Source organism: Thalia democratica, chromosome 3 (genome assembly GCF_965202585.1).
Source record: "Thalia democratica chromosome 3, ktThaDemo2.hap1.1, whole genome shotgun sequence".
In the NCBI taxonomy this organism is placed as follows: Eukaryota; Metazoa; Chordata; class Thaliacea; order Salpida; family Salpidae; genus Thalia; species Thalia democratica.
In genome coordinates this window covers 21,238,903-21,261,688 of record NC_139167.1, presented here as the reverse complement: position 1 = coordinate 21,261,688, position 22,786 = coordinate 21,238,903, and the positions used below count along the sequence as shown (strand labels likewise).

The window sequence follows — 22,786 nt, the reverse complement described above, 5'->3', positions numbered from 1 at the left end:
AAATAAAAAAGATTCTTTGCTATGTTTTAAATTTAGAGTATGTAATTGAATTTTGTATAAAATTATATTTTTATGCAACTGTAAAACTTATAAAATATATTAGATAGTCAACTTGTTTTGAAGAAAAACCTTATGAGTAAAACCAATACAGTATAAACTTTTATGTAACAAAAAAGTTGTTAAAATTATTTACAAATGATGTTTACTATTATAATAAATGTTAGTTTAAAATAGTTCAGTAAAGAGTTTTTTGCAACCAAAAATTTATTTTATTTTAGTCATTATTAGGTTTTTTGTATCGAAATTAAGAATTAGAAAATAATAATATAGTATTTTAAACTCTAAAAGTAATCTTCATTTTCACTATAAACAAAATACTATTTGATAATTTTAAAAACTGATCAAAAAAATGCTTTATGTAACCAAAAATCTGCGTAAATAAAGTATTTATTACTAACTGGCCAGGAAGAAATTTAACAAAGCGCTTTATGTAAGATAAAATTCAATTTTAAATTTAACAGAAACAATAAAAAGAAAATTCTAAAGCAAAAGTGAATGCTGGTTTTTTCTGGGTTATGTAACGAAAAAAAGTGTTAAATTTATTGTTATAATTCATCTATTGTGTCGAAGGGTATCTACTTTGTTGAAAAACTAAGCTTTTTACGTAATTGATAAAGTTTGTAAAGTATTGAGATTGACACTAAGTGTTTGCTTTCAATATTGATTGAAGTGAGAATTATCTTTTTTTTTCTATGCTTCATTTTTTGCAATAGTATTAGATATAAACTGTAAATTAACGTTTTTTTTAAAGAAATGAACACAGAGAACACTTTTAAATAAAAAATTATTGGCTTAATATTTAGTTTCAATAACCTTCTTTGCTCTAAGCTACAAGCTTACAAATAAAATACAAGTTGAAATCAAAGCTAGTCAAACAGAATTGCTTTATATAACAAAGCAAGTTTTTAAACTCCACGGATTAAACATATCAAATTCATTTTATTATCACAACACTGTTTAAGTAACAGGCTTTATGTAATCATTATTTTTTTTTGTTTAAAATTTGGCAATGAGACTACTTGACTTAAACATTTTATTTTAGCGTTTTTATTTAATTTAAGTTCAGTAGTTAATTTCAAAAATTAATGTAAAAATCTTACAACAAATACAAATTAAAAAATGTTTTATGTAACCAAGTGTACTTTTTAAATTGTACTTTTTGTGTTTGTAATTCAAGCAAAATTAAAACTAACAGGACAAAATATTTAGAGTGAGAACATAAGTTTAATTTTTTTTTATTAACATCCTATTTCGAGAACAAATGTAACAAATCCACAACAAAAAAAATTGAAAACAATAAAAAAATTTTCGATTTACATAACTTTTTAGTGTTTATTGATTAAAATGAAGGCATAATAATTGGCAGATTCAATTATTTTATGAGAAAATATTGCAACTAATTTTTGTGAAGCATTCTATTTCAAAAACGAATGTAACAAAATTATAACTATATTTAAACTTTGAGAACCTAGTTGTTGCTGCATCCTTTTTAGAAATTGAAATGTCAGTTTTGATTATTTATGTAATGGAATGAAACTACTTATTATTTCAAACAAATTAATTGGTAAAAACCATCAATTATGTAAAGCCCATTGTTTATATTTTTAGTATTTTGTTCTTTTTAAACATAAGTTTGTGTAATTGAAAAAATATGTAAAATTGTGGTTTAAAAGTTTTATTTACTTTTATGCTTATGCAAAACCTCTTTTATATGAACAGTATAACTTCTTCTATTCAAAGCCTTAAAATGCTGAAGCTTGCAAAAAATATAAACAATATGTACTGTTCAAATAAATATTTAAAAAAAATTGTACAACATAAAATTTGTAATACATATGTGTAAACTTTTTTACAACAAAAATTGTATACGAAATGTTTTGCTAATTGTTTTCAAGTCATACATTGAAACGAAATTCAAACTATGTTTAAATAAATATTAAGATGAAACTAGAACAAATAAATAATGTTAATAATAATAATAATAAAACCCATCATTTGGTTTTTAGTTTTAGATTAAAAACAATATGTACTATTCAAATAAACATAAACAAAAATTTGTACAATACACATGTGAAAATTAGTTTTACATATAAAAAATTGTATACACAAGATTTTGCAATTTCTTTTTATAAAACATTGAAACAAAATTCAAAATATGTTTATATAAATATCAAGATATAACTAGAAAATAAATACTGTAAATAATAATAATAAAACCCATTATTTGGTTTTTAGTTTTATGTTTTAAGACAAACTTTTGTGGAATAAATGTTAGAAACTATTATCAACCTAACTAACTTTGTACAGTCAACTTTTGCCAAAAAATTTAATGATAAAAACACAAAAACTTGTTTTACGATCGGGTACAAAACAGTTTAGATTAAATTATATATTAAAAAAGGAAAGCTTAAACTCAAAAGTGTACAAAAAAATAGTAGCAAACTAATTCAATCAGACTTAATTAAAAAATTGTAATATTTTTTGTTTTAAATTAATTCAATTTTTTCTTTTAATAAAAAGGGTGCTTTTGAATAAATTGGTTAAAATAAAACATTTTTTTAATTGATTTATTTAAGACTAAACTATTTCCTAATTCTTTCAAATATATCGTTTAAAAAAACCATCAACAATAAATTATAAATACTATAAATTATCAAAAATTAATAATCACATTTTGTAAATGAACTTAAAAGTTTTAAATCAGATTTGTAGCTAACTTTTTAATTGTTCTAATCAAAATTTATTTATATCCAAAGTTATTTTAAAACTTTTTTTTTCAAGTACATAGTAATTTAATTACAAAAAAACCTTAATAACACAACTATTATTGTAAGACCTACATCCAACAATTTCTAATTTATATTTAGCAAAATTACAACAACTAGTTATTATTGTTTTACTTAATATTTGAAAATTTGAATCATTTTCTAAACATGTATAAACCATATAAAGTTATACAACTTTATAAATTATTTATATAACTCTAACCATTTTCAAAATAAATAAAAAATGGCTAAAATGTAACCATCTCAGTAGATAACTTTTAAATACTACTGGTTATTGTAAATAATATATGTTTTACTTTACTTAATTCAACTACCTTTCTTTAAAAAATATCTGGAATATTGTTTATCTTCAAACACTGTTGAAAAATATTAAACTTTCAATTATCTTGTAAATATTTCATTAATTGTAATGATAGTGTATTAAATGTATTTTTATTTTTATTTTCTACACCTTTTTTTTACTTATTTTATGTTTAAACTCAAGTATAATGTACTTGAAACTAAATAACTTTATTTTTGTTTAACAGTATACCCAAATTAAGATTACAAAGTCTTCTATACAAAATTAACATTAGAATGCATTTAGCTTCAAATATATACAAGGTGGCCAACTGTTTTTGAGAAGTTTTTCCAAGATTTTCAAAAATTTTTCTGAGTTTTTAAAAGTACACGTTTTTGGATCTATTTTTAGTTTAAAATTTAGTTTGAGGTAAAAAACAGTGTTAAAAAGTATTATAACATTGAAAATAGTAAAGCTAAGTAGTAAAGCTGCTTTTAATACGATTTTAATGAAAAAAAAATTATGATGACACAAAAATTTATTGTTATGATAGATTATTAATGTTAAATCAATATTTTACTATTAAAAATGTAAAAATAGTTTAAAATTATATGTTTTACCAGGTTTTTCAGTGATTTTTGTTCAAAATTACTGGTCTCTTTAAAATTTCTTTAACTCCAGGTTTTTTAGCACAAATTGTCAAATTCCTGGTTATTCCAGAATTCAAGATTATGTGGCCACCCTGCATATATTATAAGACTTTTTTTATTAGAACATAAAGTTATAATTAACTTTTGAGACATAGTTAGTTTTACAAAACCTATGGGAGAGAAATTTTTCTTAGCCAGTTTTCCCTAAATTTAAATAAAAGCACTGAAATTCTATTTCATCCTACCTTTTCTAAGCAATTAACCTCAAACTTTCCAAAAATATTTACTTGCAATACTTAAAAAACTAAGTGAAACAAAATTCTTTGAAAATATTAAAACCTTATGACCAATAATAGTTGCTTGTTTTCTTTATGATTAAAAGTAAAAAATCAAAAAAAATAGAAAAAAATGTAGAGAGTAGACAATTTGACACTAAATGTCTGATTTTTCCAAAATATATTTTGTAAAATAACTAAAGCTTAATAACATGACCAAAATCCAAAACACCACTATAAAATTTTAAGAAATTTGCACAACTTATACTTAACTGTTGAAATAAATGAAAGCTTGTCAAAAAAGGGTCGTAGGACTGAAAAAAAAAACTTAATAAAAAAATTAAATATGGGCTTGCCGTGATGTACTACATATGTATTGTCTTAGTTGTTTTCATTCGAAAAATACTTTATCTATGGTTAGTTTCTTGTATAGATCTCTGTTAGAAAACACATTATTATCTAATTCTAAGGAAGTACAGCACGTTTTTTTGGTCATATTGTAATATTCATTCAACTACATATGATTTGGATGTGTTTTTGCTGAATCTGAAAAAAAAAAATGTTATTTAAAAAAAAAAAGTTGCCGCCCAAAAAACCAATTTCAATCCCAAAAATCACATACTTTTCGATTTTTTTATTTTAACAGTAATAAAATCACTTATACATGTCCTAGACTTATAATTTATGTCTTAAACAAAAGCTTATACTTATTGACATATATTTAAAGACATATTAACTGCTTTTAATAAATTATGATGTCATAATCACCCTAAATGTGCAAAATTTGTCTGTAAAATGTAGGGGTAGGGAGTACAGTACATTTTTTTGGTCATATTGTAAAATTAAAATAAATACATATGATCTAAATGTGTTTTTGCTTACTTAAAAAGAATCTAAAAAAGTTATAATTTTGCAAAAAAAAAAGTTGCTGCCCAAAAAACTGATTTCAGCCCCAAAAATTACATACTTATTGATTTTTCTACTTCAACAGTAACAAAGTTACTGATACATGTCCTAGACTTATAATTTATATTTTAAATGAAAGTTTATAATTCTAGGCATAAATTATAGATATTTCAACTGATTTTGCTGTATTATGATGTCATTATTACACTAAACAGCAAATTTTGTCAGTAAAATTGTACTTTGTTTTTTCTACTACAAAAAGCAAATTCTTCTGCCGTTTTGTTTTAAGATTTTTGATATAGAATATAAAATGTGTTGGAGCTAGGCAGAAAGATATTAGTGATGTAATGTCATTTCAATTGCATGTTGATATATATATATATATAATACATTTTAAATCACTTTGAGAGCACCTGTTTAAGAGTAAAAGATCTAGACTTATATACCATAGTAAACACATGTAAATTTATTAAAATTAGTGTAATTTTGTTCTTTAAATTTAAGAATGTTTATTATATTAAACAATAAATGTTTATCTGTATTAATTTTATGTAGCTTTAAGTATGTTATTGTTTTCAAAATACTATTAATTAAATTTTATAAAGTATTGTACATCTAAATAAATTAAAACTTAACTTGTTATTTTGTTTAAATGTTTTAATTCTCTAATTAAAAAGCTTTTTATCAAATACATTTTAATTTTAAATTCATAGCAGTTAATTGTTATTGTATTTACTTATATAAAATGCTCTCAATAATCATAATTTCTAATAAAGGAAAGTGATTTAAAATGTATTTTATATATATATTAACATGCAATTGAAATGACATTACATCACTAATATCTTTCTGCCTAGCTCCAACACATTTTGTATTCTAAATCAAAAAACTTTAAGTAAAAAAGCAGAAGAATTTGCTTTTTGTATTAGAAAATTTAGTACAACTTTAAAGACAAAGTTTGCATATTTAGTGTAATAATGACGTCATAAAACAATAAAATTAGTTGAAATTTCATTAATATATGCCTACAATTATAAGCTTTTATTTAAGATATAAATTATAAGTCTAGAACATGTAAAAGTAATTTGATTACTGTTGAAGTCAAAAATTCAAAAAGTATGTAATTTTTTGGGTTGAAATCAGTTTTTTGGGCAGCAAATTTTTTTTTTGAAAAACTATAAAATTTTTTTAGATTCTTTTTGAGTAAGCTAAAACACATTCGAGTCATATGTACTTATTCGAATTATACAATATGACCAAAAAAATGTGATGTACTCCCTACCCCTACATTTTACAGACAACTTTTTAAATTTAGGGTGAATATGGCGTCATAATATATCTAAAGCAGTTAATATGTATTTTAATATATGTCAAAAGTATAAGCTTTCATTTAAGACATAAATTATAAGTCTAGCACATGTATAAGTGATTTTATTACTGTTAAAGTAAAAAACTCAAAAAGTATGTGAATTTTGGGGTTGAAATTGGTTTTTGGGCGGCAAACTTTTTTTTGAAAGTTTTTTTTTTTTTTCAGATTCTTCTAAATAAAGCAAAAACACATCCAAATCATATGTACTCATAAGTCCAGCAAACATCGCCCAAGTACTGCCTACTCCTACTATCTCCATATTTATTTTTACTTGAACAATAGGACAATTGCTGCATACTTATGTTGTAGGTTGTAAACCAAGGTTAATTTGCTAACAAACAGTCATTTGAAAAGTTTATACTTTCGTTAACTTATCGGTCATATGGTGTTAGAACCATTAGGGGCAAATCACTTTTATATACGGTCCTATACTTTACACAGGGTAGCCAATTTTTTTTGATAACTTTGTTATAGGTTTTTTGAAAGTATCCGCTTTATTTTTATTTTAAAGCTAAGATTAAGGTTGAAAGCTGTGTTAAGTAGTATAACAACATTGTAAAGATATTGTAAAGCTACTTTAATTAAGTTTTTAAACATATAAATAATATATATAAAACAACTTCGATCATGACAAAAAACTTATCAATATGATAGATTTTTCGTGTAATATTAACATTTTACTACTTAATATGTAACAATTGTTTAAAGTTCCAGTTTTTTCCAGGTTCTTTAGTGATTCTTTTTCAAAATTTCAGGTTTTTTTCCTCAAATTCCACAATTTTCCAGAATTCAAGACTTTTTGGCATCCCTGTTTTCATTAACAAATGTAATAAAAATATCAGTTTCTGCTCACTTCTTATTTTTTAGTGACTTTTGAAATCTAAGCAATAAAATTAAGAGATTTTTTAGAACTTTAAAGAACAAAGTAAAATATAAATAAATATTTCATTTAAAACCAGTTTCCCCTACATTTTTGAGTTATTGTTTTAAAGCTTTAAATTATTTTGCCAAAAAACGTTTTAATTCTACTCCGTTTTTTTTTTATCTCAATACAATTAATAAAACGTTGCAAGGATGATTTCCTGAAATACGACAAAAATGAAGGGAGAGATAAATCTTTGGTTAAGTTTTATAAATTTTAAGAAAATAATTCAAAAAAAAACATTACTTTTGTATAATAAACTTTTCACAAAACTAAATATATCTCAAAAATTTAACTCATTTTTTGTGAAATGGGTCTCATAGTGCATACATTGAGTTTTCAAAAAGTGGCAAAAATCAATCCAAGAAAGCGTCGGACCTATTTTTTTCTCTAAAAAACTTAAAAACAGCTTCACTAAACTTTATTACCAAATCGCTTCTGGTGTAACATAATAACATACAAATATTGAATTTCTATCGTAAATGTTGCAACATATTGAATAAATCGAGTTAATATATATTTCAGTTTCACTCAACTAGTAACTATTATTTAAAATAATTTAAATATTAATTTTTACCTTTATTTTTTCTCCAAACGGTAAGGTACTGAAATGCATTGAACTTTTAATTGAAAATTAAATTTAAGTTGTTTAAAACCTGTGAAAAAAAAACAAATGTATAATTATTATTAGTAGAAAAACAACACTGTGAGTTCAACAACTATTTTAATGTACAATGTAGAAAGTGTTAAAATTTCATCAAGAAAACAGTTCATTAGCAATAAGTTAGAAACAAATATAAGTTATCAAAGATAATTCAAAAAAACTGATCAAGTTTAGAAATGTTTTAAAATACCGTGGTGCAAAACAGTTTGTTGACTCTTTTAAAAAAAAACAACAATAATCAAAACATGTAAAGATAGTAGTTTGTTTCTTATTACTTTTCATGATACAGTTTTCCATCAAGGTATTATTGATAAAGTAAGTGTTAATAATATTTATAATGTATGAATAATTTTTGTTTAATTTATCTACTGATCTATTTAATAGTATTTGTTACACCCAAGCTGTATAAAAGTTAACTTCTGAAAACTTTTTAGCACAAAAATCTTAAGTTCATTTTCCCCTAAATAAAAACTTTATTTTAAACAATTTTTAGAAAATTGCCAATCTTTTCCAAATACCTTATGCAACTAATTTTTAACTCTTAACCCGAAGGAATGCAACTTTTAAACCACGTCTAAAATATTGAACTATATATCTAATGTGAAAATCTGTGAAAATATTGAAAAAAAATCCTAAAACAATTTAAAACCCTATTACTTTATTCCTGATAGAAAAACTCATTACTTTAAATAAAACCAATGAAAACATTACTAATTACTCATAACAACTACCACAAAACTGCTAACCTTAAAACAGACATAAAAACACATTTCAAAAATTAATATCATAACTACTTAGTAATATTAACAAGAGAAATTAGTTGGATTAATAACACACATATTGACAGCAACTGCACTAAAAATAAATTACTAGAAAAGTAACTTGGAAACATGGATTAAAAGGATGTAAATTAAAGTTATGAGTTTTATTTATAAGTTTGAAGTTATTCAAGCTAGCAATTATAAAGTTTTTTTAATGGATTATTATCACAAAAACAAAACAAAATCATGTATCATTTTTTACAGTTTTTTTTAACAAAAAGTCCCCAAAAAGCCCTAAGATAACAGTTTTATGATAGAATAATATACCAAACTATACAAGTATTAGTTAAATTAAGAAAAGACTGATAAATATTGAAAGTGAACTAATTTACATTTAAAAACACTAAATCTCATGAGAAGTCCCTAAAAATATCCACAGACATCTTTGTGACTACACAACAATGACGTCACAATCAACTATGACATCATACTTCATGTGGCGTACTTCTTGGTCCACAACTTTGACATCCTGTCATGCTCTTCCCTGTTGCTGACGTACTGCGTCGCTATGGAAGCAACCAGCGGGTCAGCGGGGTTGCAATCAGCCAGCAACGACGAAATGCTCAGCAGCACTTTTGACACTGTCAACGCGGGCGACCAGTTGTCCTTCAAGATGTCAAGGCAGATCATTCCCTGGGAGTTGATGTTGCAGTGGTAGATGCGGGTCTTGAAAGTCACTTTGGGGGGCTTAAAGGGGTACTCGGGGGTGAAGTGGATGTCCAAGAAGAACACCCCGCCCTCGTACACCGACCCTGGGGGGCCCAGTATGGTTGAGACCCACTCGTACAAGTTGTCACCCTTGGGACCCGCACTGCAGTTTGGCGGCGGGTCAAGAGTGATCTCTGCCAGCTCTTTCTGGAGCCTTTTGGCGCTGGACGAAAGCCCCCTGGGTGATTTTGACAACCAGAGCTTTGAAGCCTGGGCCTGTTGGGTGCTTGAAGAAGGCGCCGGTCTCTTCCTTGACTGCTGCGGCTTCTCCGCCTCCTTTTTGGGCTCCTGGGGTTTTTTGATGGGAGCCTCAGCAGGTTTTGTTGGTGATTTTGAGGCTGATGAAGAGGTGGCCTGGATGTCCGCTGTTGGCGGGTTCTGAGCCTCTGGTTTGCTTGCAGAAGCTGATGACATTTTTGTATTTATTCAAATAAATGTAAACTGCAAAATAAAACTGATTTAGTTGTTGTTTGACTACATTACAATTGTTTGAGAAAAGCTAAGATTAAAAAAATAAAAATAATTGCTGGAAGCTGATGACATTTTTGTGCTTAAACAAATGTAAACTGTGAAATAAATCATTTTTATTGTTTGGAAACTTGAAAATGTAAATAAAGAACAGTGTCAGTACAGAAAAATTGTTTTAATATCTTTTAATTTGATTGTACACATTTAAAATAAAAATTTTTTTTAAAGTTAGTTTTTTGATCTGTTACAAGTCAAAGAAAAAGTAATATGTAAAATTGTAAACGCAACAATGTTTATAAAATTGTTTATTTATATAAGAAAATCCAATACAAGGTTTCTCAAAGTGACCGATTTTGACTACCAAAGGGTAATAACTAGTAAAGAAGTAAAAATGCAATTAAGTATTAAACTAGTAAAGGAGTGATTTTTTTGCCATCAAAGAAAAATTGACAATGAGTTTAAGAAATTATGATCTATTATATAGTAGCTGTTTAAGTTTTCTTTCTGTAATTTTAAACAAAAAAAAAACATTAGTTTTTTTTTAATTTAGCATTATAGTTAATAATAATAGTACCAAGTTTAATTTTTGCTAGAAGCTATAACTATGCTGTACTTCATAAACTAATAAATGAATGTTCAATTTTATTTGATGCCTTTTCTAAACTAGGTTAGCTTTTATGTACAATGAAGAATATATTGTCAGACAACTTATATAAAACAAAATTTGAAAAATTCATAATTGCTATTAGAGCACAAAGCATAGTTGACCAATGAAACAATAAACCAAACTAGTGTTCAAGGCTTTTATCATTTATTGACATTTTCAATGATTCAAACAGCTGTAAAATAAAATACAATATTTAAAGAAAAAAAATTATAATATTTTAAAATTATAAGTTTTTTTTTTGCTTAAAATGTCAAATCTCAGGTTTTTCCAGGCTTCCAAATAAGTGGTAACCCTATTTAATTCAAAAAGCAATATATATATTTTCTAAATTTAATAAAACAAGTTTTGTAGCCTTATTTATTATCAACAAACTATTTTTTTTGCAAAAAAAAGAGAAATATTTTTAATTTGTAAAAACAATGTACTTTAAAACTTATTTTAGTCATATCTTGAAAAATATTAAACGTCTTACAAAATAAAAGTTTATAGGTATTAAGTAAAGGTTACAACCACACTTTTTGTTTTTTAGAAATAAATATAATTTTTGAGATATGGCCTCTCAGATATTTTTCAAGAATTTGATTTGTAGGAATTTTAATTGTCCAAATTTTAATAGTGGTGCACCCAGACCATTAAAGGATATTATCATTCTGTTATTATCAAAAATGTAAAGTTTAATTCTATAACAAAAAGCCTGTTTTAAAATCTTGAGTTCTTGTAAACTATCTCCTTAGTTTATCCAAGTTGATAGTGATAACCTAATATTTTAAACATAAACTTAAAAGTACATTTGATTACATATTTTTTTGTATAATCGACTGTATAAAATTAATAAAAAAGTCCACCTCTGAAAGACAAAGTAAAATTCTGTATTTCTTGTGTTTTAACAATTTTCCAAGTTTATCTAGTTCTTTTAATAAAAATTACCTACTACAGAGTTTTTTAAAGTAGTAGTAACCCTGATATTGTTGTCTCATTTTAATTACACAGTTTTCCAAGTTGTTTAGCAGAAAATTTTGTGAGCCTTGAAACAATATCCATTAAGTCTGTACCCACTGCATCGCAAAAATTTTTATGGACTTCTTAACAAAATACTTAACTAAATACAATTTTAACAATTAGTAAACAAATTGTTCATCTGACAGATGAGTTCTTTAAGGGCATAGGGGGGGAGGGGGGTAAACACCCTTTTTTGGTTTTTGATCTTATTTTATATAGTTTTTACTAAGCTACAAGATGCTTTTTACAGATTTAAAAAAATCAAAATAGTTTTTGAGATAAAGCCGGTCAAAGTTGAAGTCAACAATAGGATCCTTATGGGAGGCGCAAACTAAAACAGCAAAAATAGACTATTTCACTAAAAATCTATCTTCTCCTACGTTTTTTGAAATAACTACCTCAAACTTTCAGGAAATGTTCCTTGATATATTTAGAAAATTCTGTCAAAAGGAATTTTTAAAAAATTAAAATATAAAAATTTTATACAAAAAATAAACAAAAAAAACAGTTTTCAAAAAGAGGCTTAATACAACTTACAAAACTTGAGCATTTTGCAAAAGTTATAGAATATATATCTTAAACAAATTGTTAAAATAGGGTTAAGGTGCTTATGAAAAGTTGATATTTCATGTAAAAGTAAATGAGACAGATGCAAATAATAAATTTACTTTATCCTATAATTTATTTAGTTTTTTTTCATTGTTCTGTATTGTTGTTTAGCTCTTTTTGTATATGAAAAGATTTTAGCAAAATGTTTTCATACAAATTAATGGAAAAATGTTATTGGAAAAGTGTTTGTGGATATCTAAAAAATCACATTGATATTTATAATTAGAAGTCAAACATAAAAACTTTAGTGCTACATACAGGGTTGCCACTCATTTTTTCAAATGTATTTTTGTGATGTTTTTGAAATTTATTTTCTTTCTAGCTAAAACATGAACTTAAAGGTTGAATATTTTAGCTTATCTAATTCATAGAGATAAAGCCTGTGATTCACTGAGATAATTACTAATGCATGTATGTTTTTGGCAATGAAGTAGCCCTATTTTTTTATGTTTGACTTCTAATTGTAATAACTTGTTGATGTTAATAAATGCATTGGATATGTTGTTTACATAAATCAATTAATTAAAAATTCTTATATTGCATGGAATGAATTATGGATAACCAAATCATTGACTTGGAATACCTTTTTAGAATTCCAATTTTACAATTTCTAGTTCCAGTATACAACAATAAGCTATACTAAAACTTTTAAGGTTGTATTTGAAGATTAGACAAAACTAGCCTATACTCATTTTTAGTTTCTTTTTTTATTAAAAACAACTATTTAAAAATTTTAATTAAGAACTTTATCTAAGAATTAAGGAAGTATAAAGCTATATAGTTTAAGTAAACTAAAATTTAAACTAAAAAATATATTAAACTTTTTAGTGTGTAGTTTAACTTATGTATCTATAAATCAGGGTTTCCCAAGTGGGCCATAAGTAGCAAATGAGGGGGAAAGAGCAGTAAAGGAGACACAGAGGTCAGAATTTGAAACTTACACTAGGTATTCTGGAGTTGATGATAAAGTGCAAAAAAAGGCCTCAGGTATTTTTAATGGTAGTTTTTTGAGTAATCTTGTTGAAAAGGGTCATAGCTTTTTCTATTTCTTTAAAGGGGGCCATTTGAAAAAACAGTTTTGGAAACCCTGCTCTGAATTGTTTGTTGTATAAATTCAAATCATGACAAATATTAATTTCAGATTTAAAAGAAAAAAACTAAAATGTTGTTAAGGCTAAAAAAAAAATATTTGAGCATTTTAAATCATATTCTTGATCAAAATTGGTTATATAATAATAAAATATTTAACCTTGATCAACTAAATCTCATTCTAGATCTAGAAAAAATATGCCCTGAGATTTTTTTAAAATCTTAAAACTATCCTGAGATGTTTATAAATATCAAACTGCCCTAAATGATCTGAGTTCAAACTCAAAATTAAAACAACAAAATTTAAAACAAAACATGCTAAGGAAATGTTTAATTCCAACACATTTTAAATCTCTCTTTTTACCTTCTGATTATATGCATTTTTAAATTAAAAGGAAAGCATAATCAACATGTTATGCATCTCCATTTTAGGGTTGCCAAATGTTTTTGGCAAATTTTTTCTAGGTTTTCAAAATTTCCTCCAGGTTTTCTAAAGTACACTTTTTTGGGTATAAATTTAGTATAAAGTTAAGTTTAAGGCAAGAAACTGTGTTAAATAGTATAAAAACATTGAATAGATACTCTAAAGCTACTTTTAATGTGTTTTTTAATAGAAAAAGTTTTTGATAAGGACAAAAAAACTGATTTGTATGATAGATTTTTTGGCTCAAATCAAAATTTTACTTATTAACAAGTTAAAATTGTTAAAATTTCCAGGTTTTTCCTGGTTTTTAAGTGTCTTTTGATCAAAATTCTAGGCATTTAAGCCTAAATTGTCAAATTCCAGGTCATTTCAGGTTTCAAGATTTTTGGCAACCCTGTCCAGCTGTAATAAATAAGAAAGTAGCAGGAGAAAAAATGAGCAACATACTATGTTAAAAATAATTATATTGAGGTCATAATTGAATAATGACTTTCTTTAATATATTAGCTTAGGGCTAAATAGTGATTACAACATATTTTTTTCAATTTTTGTTTTTCATTTATCCTTTATAAAACTACCACTTAACATAAAAATGTGTAATTTGACTCAATCAATATATAAATCAGCTCTCTTTGACAAATAGGTATTTATTAGTAATAAAAATTATTAGTTTAAATATAAATATTCCAATTAATAATTGAATTATTGTAATAATAGTTGAATATGGATTTTTTTATGGTAGATTGAAATTAAAATATTAAATATTATAATCTACTTATAAAGTTTTAAACAACAGCTTGCTTGTATATTTTTTTGTGTATTTCAAAAATATATTTTCAATTATATTGCAACTTTCTATCAATTTCAATTTCACTTTCATTTGCATACAGCAAAAGTCAGTTTTGAGTTGAAATTTGCAAGATAGTCAAAACCACAACAAAACTTATCAAAGTACAAATTGTTGAAATAATTTTATCAGGTTCCGGTAAAAAAATCTCAGATTAATTTCAGAATAAAAAGTTTGTAAATGCAAAAATCACTTTAAAAAATTTACAAAAACTCTTTGATTTAAAACCGTAATACTTTTTTTAAAATATATCTAAAGAACTGAGCTTTTTATAACATCGGTATAATTTTTTCGACAAAATTTTGTCACTTTTTAATTGTATAATTTAATAGTTTTATTAATGTTAACTTTAATAGTACGAAATAAAGTACATTTAATACAGTTATACAAAAAAAGACAGCTTATTGTTTAATACTAAAGCTGAATTTATAAATTTTTTTAGTCATAAATTCAATACTTAGTTTTTTATAATAAAACCAAGCATTGTTATATCTTTCAAAAAAATAGAATGTTTACTTTTATTTTGTGTAAATATCATTTAATATGAGTTTACATAATCTTATTATTACTTATTTTTATGCACAAATAACTTTTAAAATACGTCATATTTTATTTTTAATTTAATTTACTTCTTTTAACATTTTATTTTTAGTGGTGTTTATTAATTCTTATAACTGGCTTTATAAAATTTTTACATATACTTTTCGGTTTGGCTAAAGTAGCCTTTTTTCTCTTAACCTTCTGCAAGTGAACTTAGTTTTAAATTTTTCATAGAAACAGCCGTGTTAGAGTGAGCAGAGTATAACTACCATTATTTTACTTTTCCTATATCTAGCTATCTCTTTAAATTGTTAGTCTGCAAGAATTAAGTGCAAAAATGCATGTATTTTATGACCGCTATGTGTAAAGATGCTTCGTAGTTAAGGACTAGTTTTTGAAAACAAACTTATATTCGACCGCGAAACTGTAAGCAAGTGTGCTATACTGCTTAGTTTAGAATTTTATCTTTATAATTGCGGTCAGGAAACTAACTAAAAGTTAAAAAACTAAACTAAAGCTGAATGCAAACATTTATTAAATGGTAAAAGCTTTATGGTTTAATAAAAAATTACCTTTGAAATAGTATGAAGAAATATAAAAGACAAAGTACAAAAAATACAGTCTGCAAAATAATTATGGTAAAGCTGTATGTAAACTTGTAGTTGCTAAGAGGGGGAATACATGATAACAAAAAAATCTGTTAAATCTTTAGATATTTAGAGAACTTTGTTTCAATTCAATAAATAAAGTTACCTTTTTTATGTGGAATGCAGTCAAACCTGAACACTGAAAGTTTATAGTTTTTAATGTTATAAAAACTTTCAATGTGCTCCTGTTGTTAGTGTTGTAATTGTTTATGTGTATGACTTAAAATTCTATATTAGAAAGTTTTTAATATTTTTGGGAAAATATAGTTTACAATTTGGTTAATAAAATGTACTTTTATACATTTTTACTTATAAATCAAAATTTTTAATAAAATGTAGCACATTTCACGATTTAACTTGTTGAAATAAAACAAATATCTATTTAGTCAACCAACTTAAAGAGTAAAAATGGTCTTAAAAAAAATTTTAAAGGCCAATACTTAAATGTTTTTGTGCAGAGTACTATTGTATAAATTGTAGTTAAATTTATATTAAACAATAAATCACGGGAAGCATTGGATAAAATATAAAAACTCATCGTAATATTAAAATTATTTATAAAAAATTTTTATTGTTGCTTAGAATATTGTTTACAGCAAATTTTACTAGACAAAAATTTAAGTTGTATCCGTGACTCGATAACCGAAAGTTTTTTTATACACCTTTCCTACTGTCCTGTCCTTTGACTAAATTTTTCGAGCGCTTTTTGTCGTTCAAAAAACAAATTAGTTGTATAAATTACTAAGCAACTAAATTACTCTATATTCTAAACCAATGAAAACAAAGTAAAAAACACATTTTAGATCTTATTTTAGTTAATCATAACAAAGCTAAAATGAAAAAAAAAACTTTTTTTAATCTTACTTATAACTAAAAAGTAAAAATAAACTTTTCTAGATTATGAGTTTTTCTAGAACTATCTATATATATTCTAAATATGAACTTTGTGCATTCTTAACATTGTTTTAAATAACTTTCAAAATCTTTGAGAAAAGTTGAAATTAAAACTTTTACCAAACTAAATTCGGATAATATTCGTTAAATTTATATGTTTTACATTATGTATATACATGAATTTTTAAAAATGAATTGTGACGTATTATACTATAGCGTTTTATTAGAATATTATACATAAGAAATTTATTATATTTCTATGACGCTTAAAAAAACACCTATGCTTTTAGCAGACAAACGACATTACAAATGATCGAAATAGAAATAAGTTTAGAAGTTTTAGGCTAAAATTCTTCATCACCAGTTACGCTAAACACTTCTTCGACAATCAGTTGTTCTCTCAATGATATTCCACTTTCTTTAATTGACTGCCTCAAATCCTGATGCGACACCTAAATAAAGTGTTGTTAATTTTAGCAATAGTAAAAAGAATTAAAAAAGTACTTTTGTATTTGTTTACACAACTTTATAAACGCTAGGATTTTTTGTAATTTTACGACTTATTTTTAGTGTATAAAATGTTTTACAATGCCTTTAGTAAATAACAACAAAACAAATTGGATTAACAGCGAGTTTTACTCACGTTTTGTTTTGGAAAACATCTTATGACGGCATAATCGTTCGGAAGGTACCCCAAAGATGCGACGAAATTGACAATTGACTGCAAGGTGTCTGTAGAATGAAGAAATTTTCTTGTGATCATTTCTCCTGTTGGCAGGCGAAATCTTATTGTGCAAGTCTGTGAAAAGTAAATTTGATTGAGTTAGTTAATTCATATTTTAATTTATTTTTTTCATCGAACAATAACTAGAGAAAAAAAGTTTGATACAGTACTTTAAATAAAACTTATCTATCATCTATACAACTTACATCCAGCTTTAATTATATAATAAATACCACGTAACTTTTAGTCTTTAAATCAATGTGATAAAGTATAGTTTTGTCAAAAATGAAAGCAATACTTTTTATTGATTTACGATGTACATTGAGAAAAAACTAAGTTAATAGCAGTTTAGCTAGTATTTCCTATAGTATTATTATTCAAATTGCTGAACTGAAAATTTAGAAAACTTGTTTTACTCTAGTAAAAAACATGTTTTGTTTTTGTTTGTTCTTATAAAAATAATTTCTTTGTACAAGATAAAGAAGGGGCCCTAAAAAAACATTTGACAAGTGTATTTAACTTTATAACACCCAAGGCATAACAAATAAATTTGTAATAATCAATAAAAAAAGTTATGAAATACTCTTTTAGTTTTATTTTCTGTTAAAGTAAAAATGTTTAACTAATCGTAACTCTTTTTATTTTATTTTAGTAATAGAATTCATTATTATTCGGTACTTATATTTTTAAGAGGTTATTAGTTCTGATTTATAATGTGTTAATATTTTGTCACCAGCTAGTGTTTAAAATTAAAATAAAAAAGACTAATTAAATTAGAATACTCATTAATTAAACATGTTATGAAACAAACATCTTTGTCTTTAGAAGGTTCAGGTTTTAGAAGTAATTTAAATTTAGAAATTTCTTCTACTCTTTTGTTTTCAATCTCTTTTTTTAATTTTTCCGTTTCCAATTTTCGTTCAAGTTCTTCTTGTTTCTTCTTTTCTTTTTCGAGTTTCTGTGAAAGATAAAATAGAACACAAGCTAGCTAACAGATTATTTTGATAAGATCTTAGTTGTTATAAAAGAATTATACTTAAACTAAATTTTTCAACCCGTTGCTTTTTCATGAGATGCCATAAATAAAAAGTTTAGACATAAAAAGACGGATATGAGTAAATAATATTTGCTTTAGTTAACATATCAAAATAAATAAATTGATTTTTATAGTTCAAAACCAGGTAAAGTTTCGTAAAAAAAGTACTAAAAATTTAATTAAAAATTAATAGTAGTCTAAGAGGTAATACCAAAAATAATGTTTTAGACAACAATTTATGTGAACCAAATTTTAATAAACAAGTATAATTAATTATTTTTATTAAAAAGAACTTTTGCTCTATCAATTGCAAGAGATCTTTCGTATTCTCCGTTTTGCTCTTTTATGATCATTTCACGTTCCATTCTTTCTATCTGCAATATAAAAAAACTTTATTAACCAAAACAGTATTATACCATTTTACAAACAGTTTTTTGAAAAACGCTAAGATTAAAAAAGATATTTTTTCTGAGAAATTTATTTTATAATCAATCTTTTATTCTAAGTGTAATTGTGTAATTGTAATTGCGGAGTTTAAAATTGGAAAGGGTTAATATTAAAATGAGTTATATTCAATGTTATAGTTTATAACTTTTATAAATACTTTTTTTAAACCAAACGATTATGACAAAAACTTAAATTTTAAGTAATATTTTACAAAAACTTAGTCTTTTACCTTTATTTTAATGTCATCATTCCGCTCTTTGTCTACGGTTTCTTTAACTTCCTTTATTAACTCGTACACAGTATCTGCATCCAAACTACCTGTAAATGTTCACAAAAATATTAACATTTCTAAAAAGTTTTGTGCTTACTTATAACATAAATTACTATTTAAATTATTTATTTATAATTTAGATTTTAAACTTGTTTTGAAGCTGATGAGTGCATAGGAACGAAACTCGAGTCCTTTGAGTTTTACATCTTGTAAAAAACCTTTTTATTATTAAAGCCCTTAAGGTGGGCTCAGTGTGAAAGATTTAAATTATCAACTTAAACAACTTATATATATATTTATTATGTTAAAATTACAAAGAAATTAAAAGTTAAATCGATTTTGCTAAGAAAATGTATATGTTTTAGCACAGGTTTTGAGATATTAATTGAGTAAAATATTTTATGTTTTGAGTGACAAATTACCCTTTCTTAATATTAAAAATAGCTAAACAAATAAAAGTACACCCAAAAGTTTTAATTAGAGCTTTTACCTTATAATAAATTTATGTTTTAGTATGTTATTTTTACTAAACATACATAAACACAGTACCTTCAATGAGTTCATGAACTCTAATATTTGACCCTTTACCAGAGAGCAAAATAAGAATGGGTTTCTTTTTATGTTTTGTAGTTGATACTTGGTTAAACATGTCTTCACAGTGTTCATAACACATCTCCAAAAATCTATTTTGTTATTTGTATTAGAACTTGTTATGTCTAAAGAAGTTTAACAAGTTTTTCAAGTATTGTAAAATTAATCAAGTATATGTCTTACTGTATAGAAGGGATTAATGAGTTTAAGTTTGTCAAGTATAATAAAGTTCATTATTTTTTTGTTACTTAATAACTATGCTCTATAAATTTTATTTATTAAAAGTTAAAACAAAATTATCTTTTTATTTTTTTGTCACACTTTTATAACAACAACCTTAGTATAATAATAATACAAAATAACTAGATTAATGTAAATCAAAACTCCATAATTGTTTACAGACTATATGTTATTTAGTTATTTATCTTAATTAAAAAATATAGCTCAATGTGCTGTAAAGTAAAGAGCTTTTTTACAATAATACATGTGTGTATTACCTTTTTCCGTTTATTAATCATTCATAATATTGTTATCTTTTATTAAATATTCCGTTTATTTTACTACACTCTACAAAACTTCATAAACAGTTCAAACTTGTTTTTATTATCAAAGGTAGTCACATCCCATCCGAAACAAATGAAGTTGTCATTTAAAACTTCAGATACTCTTTCATCGCACAAAACCTTGGAACAGAATTCATCAGAAATGGTGCTTTTTTCATAATGCAGGTAAATTGCTGTTATAAAAACATACAATTTAAACAAAATTAATTAGAAATAATATAAAGTAATAACAACACAAAGTTTCGTCAATAGTGTAGAGGAAAATTAAATGCTTATATCATTTTTGTGTTTAAGAAACACTTTTTTTTTTGGCAAATGTTGTTGTTAAGTCATTTTTGGTTTAAACAAATAAAATATAATTCAGAGATATTTATCGGCAAAACAAAAAAAAAATAAAGTAAATAAAATTAAGTGTTTTATTTAACTTTATTACTGGTATGTTTGAATAATTTTCACCTAATGCTTTTCTAGTTGAGGTTGCCCCGCGAAATGCTTCAACTAAAGTATCTCTGAACGAATTGGTAGTGAAATTGGGTTCACAATCTTGGCAATACCTGCGTGTGAACTCTGTTTTGAACTGGTTCAACGCAGAACTTTCATCTTCTACTACATCTGGCACTGTGATTTGTTTATAGAAATAAAAAAAAAGAAATTAAACTAAGAATTAGTATTAAGTTATTAATTAGTAAAAATAAAAAAAATGAAAATAATTTAATTTTAGAGGTAAAACTAAAAAACATGTTTTTTATAAAACATTTGTTACTTAGATTAGTTGGTTCATCTTACACTATATTTTATTAATAAAATTAGAGAAAGAAGACAGATTTAACTTTAAGAATAAAATTAAAAAAAAATATATTTTACAAAAAAAAATATCTTTGATTAAATGGTAAAAGTTAATATAAATCTTATTTTATCGAGAAACAATTTTATATAACTTCGTCGAATGCAATTATGTAACTTTTACTTACTTAGTTTTTGTTTCTTTATGACGTCATTATCGGACTTTTTAAAAGGTTTTTTCCTTCTAAAAAATTTTCTGAGCTTTTCAAATTTTAGTTTCATTTTGTTATATAAGTTTTCTTTCTTCTGTAAATAAGTTAAACTTTTATTTATTATACATTTTATTGCGTTATAACCTACGATGATTGTAGGTTACTTCAGAAAATAAACTTATTTGGTTTTACACCTACAGTGTTAACCATAGAATATAAATTATAACATATTTCTATAACATATTTCTTATAATACAGATAAAAATTAAAATTAAAGGCTATTCTATATAAACTGACAAATAATTGGCATGACAAATAATTGAATGAATTGTATCAAAGAACAGATACAAACACTAATAGATATGTAAAGAACATCATACATTATAAAATACTTAAAATGAGGTTAAAACTTTTACACAACAATTAAATCTAACAGGAATACACTTTAAGAATGTATAATTAACTACTAGGAGTTCTAATCAAAAAAGCATTATACAGTAATAAACATTATTTTAAAAAGAACTTTACAACAAAAAATAACATAAAAATAAGTTCAGTTATGGAACTCTATCTATTAAGTCTGCGGCTGGTTTATATAGCTACATCAACTTGCTTTCTAGTTGACTGATTATATAGTATTTGATGTTCAACTAAGTGGAACAGCAGTTTATAAGTACATACAAAAAATTTAATTTTTTGTTAAACTTTTTTAAGATGAAGTAATTAAGTAGATATTAATAAGAAAAGAAAATCTTTTTAAGTAATGGTTTTAAAGTTCTGAGTTAAAAAAAAATTATTACTACTGAAAATTGTCTAAAAAAATTTCAGAATGATTAACAATCAAGGATTTTCAATAAAGAGGCAAAAAAATAAAACCAACATTAAAATGGAAATAACTTTTTAATATAAAAGTATCACTCAACTGTCATGCCTATGCAAACCCCTATAATACAGATTCCTTAAAATTTTCAGCATGTTATTGGTCTTTACTGTCTTGTTTACTAATAAATATTGCTTTATTCTGATGTGCTATTAAAATTTAAGAGCCTTACATAGAACTAAACATGATTCACAGTGACTTAAAATTGCTCACTATTTTTTGTGCTTATTTTTACACATACTTAGTTAATACTCTTAGAACTTATTTGGACTTACACTTTGTCAGCTCTAATGTGACTACGTGGACTTATATTTTGTTAGTTCTATTGTGACTTTTCGGACTTATACTTTGTCAGTTCTAATGTGATTTTGTGGACTTTAACTTTTTAAAACTTTTTGTGAATTATTAGGACTTACACTGGGCCAATACTCTTTGTGACTTATTTGACTTTTAGTTTGTCGCCAACTTTCTGTGACTTGTTGGAACTAAAAATCTAATAACATCTTTGTGACTTATTTAATTTCTCTATGGTAATTTGTTCAATATGCACCTCTATTGGTGTTGGTTCATGCTTATGTCTTTTTGGTTTTTGTTAAACCCGAAGGTTTTTTAAAAGAGGCACATAATAAACATGACTGTTAAATTTAAAAATAA

At 24.8% G+C, this 22,786-nt stretch overlaps 2 protein-coding genes across 2 annotated transcripts; both read right to left on the bottom strand.

Annotated features, from left to right (window-relative positions):
* Window positions 1–7,963: 7,963 nt before the first annotated feature.
* LOC145831667 (ubiquitin-conjugating enzyme E2 E1-like) lies at window positions 7,964–9,878 on the bottom strand. Its single transcript, XM_082938978.1, has one exon. It carries the CDS (start codon window positions 9,853–9,855, stop codon window positions 9,166–9,168), a length of 690 nt encoding a protein of 229 aa, XP_082795104.1. The 5' UTR covers window positions 9,856–9,878; the 3' UTR covers window positions 7,964–9,165.
* Window positions 9,879–16,969: 7,091 nt separating this feature from the next.
* On the bottom strand, window positions 16,970–21,562 carry LOC145832113 (FAS-associated factor 1-like). Its single transcript, XM_082939469.1, has 9 exons — window positions 21,550–21,562; window positions 20,714–20,875; window positions 20,289–20,430; window positions 19,653–19,786; window positions 19,062–19,150; window positions 18,679–18,759; window positions 18,161–18,307; window positions 17,269–17,424; window positions 16,970–17,077 (listed from the first exon to the last, which is right to left on the bottom strand). The coding sequence occupies exons 1-9, from the start codon at window positions 21,560–21,562 to the stop codon at window positions 16,970–16,972; spliced, it is 1,032 nt and encodes a 343-aa protein (XP_082795595.1).
* Between the last annotated feature and the right edge of the window lie 1,224 nt (window positions 21,563–22,786).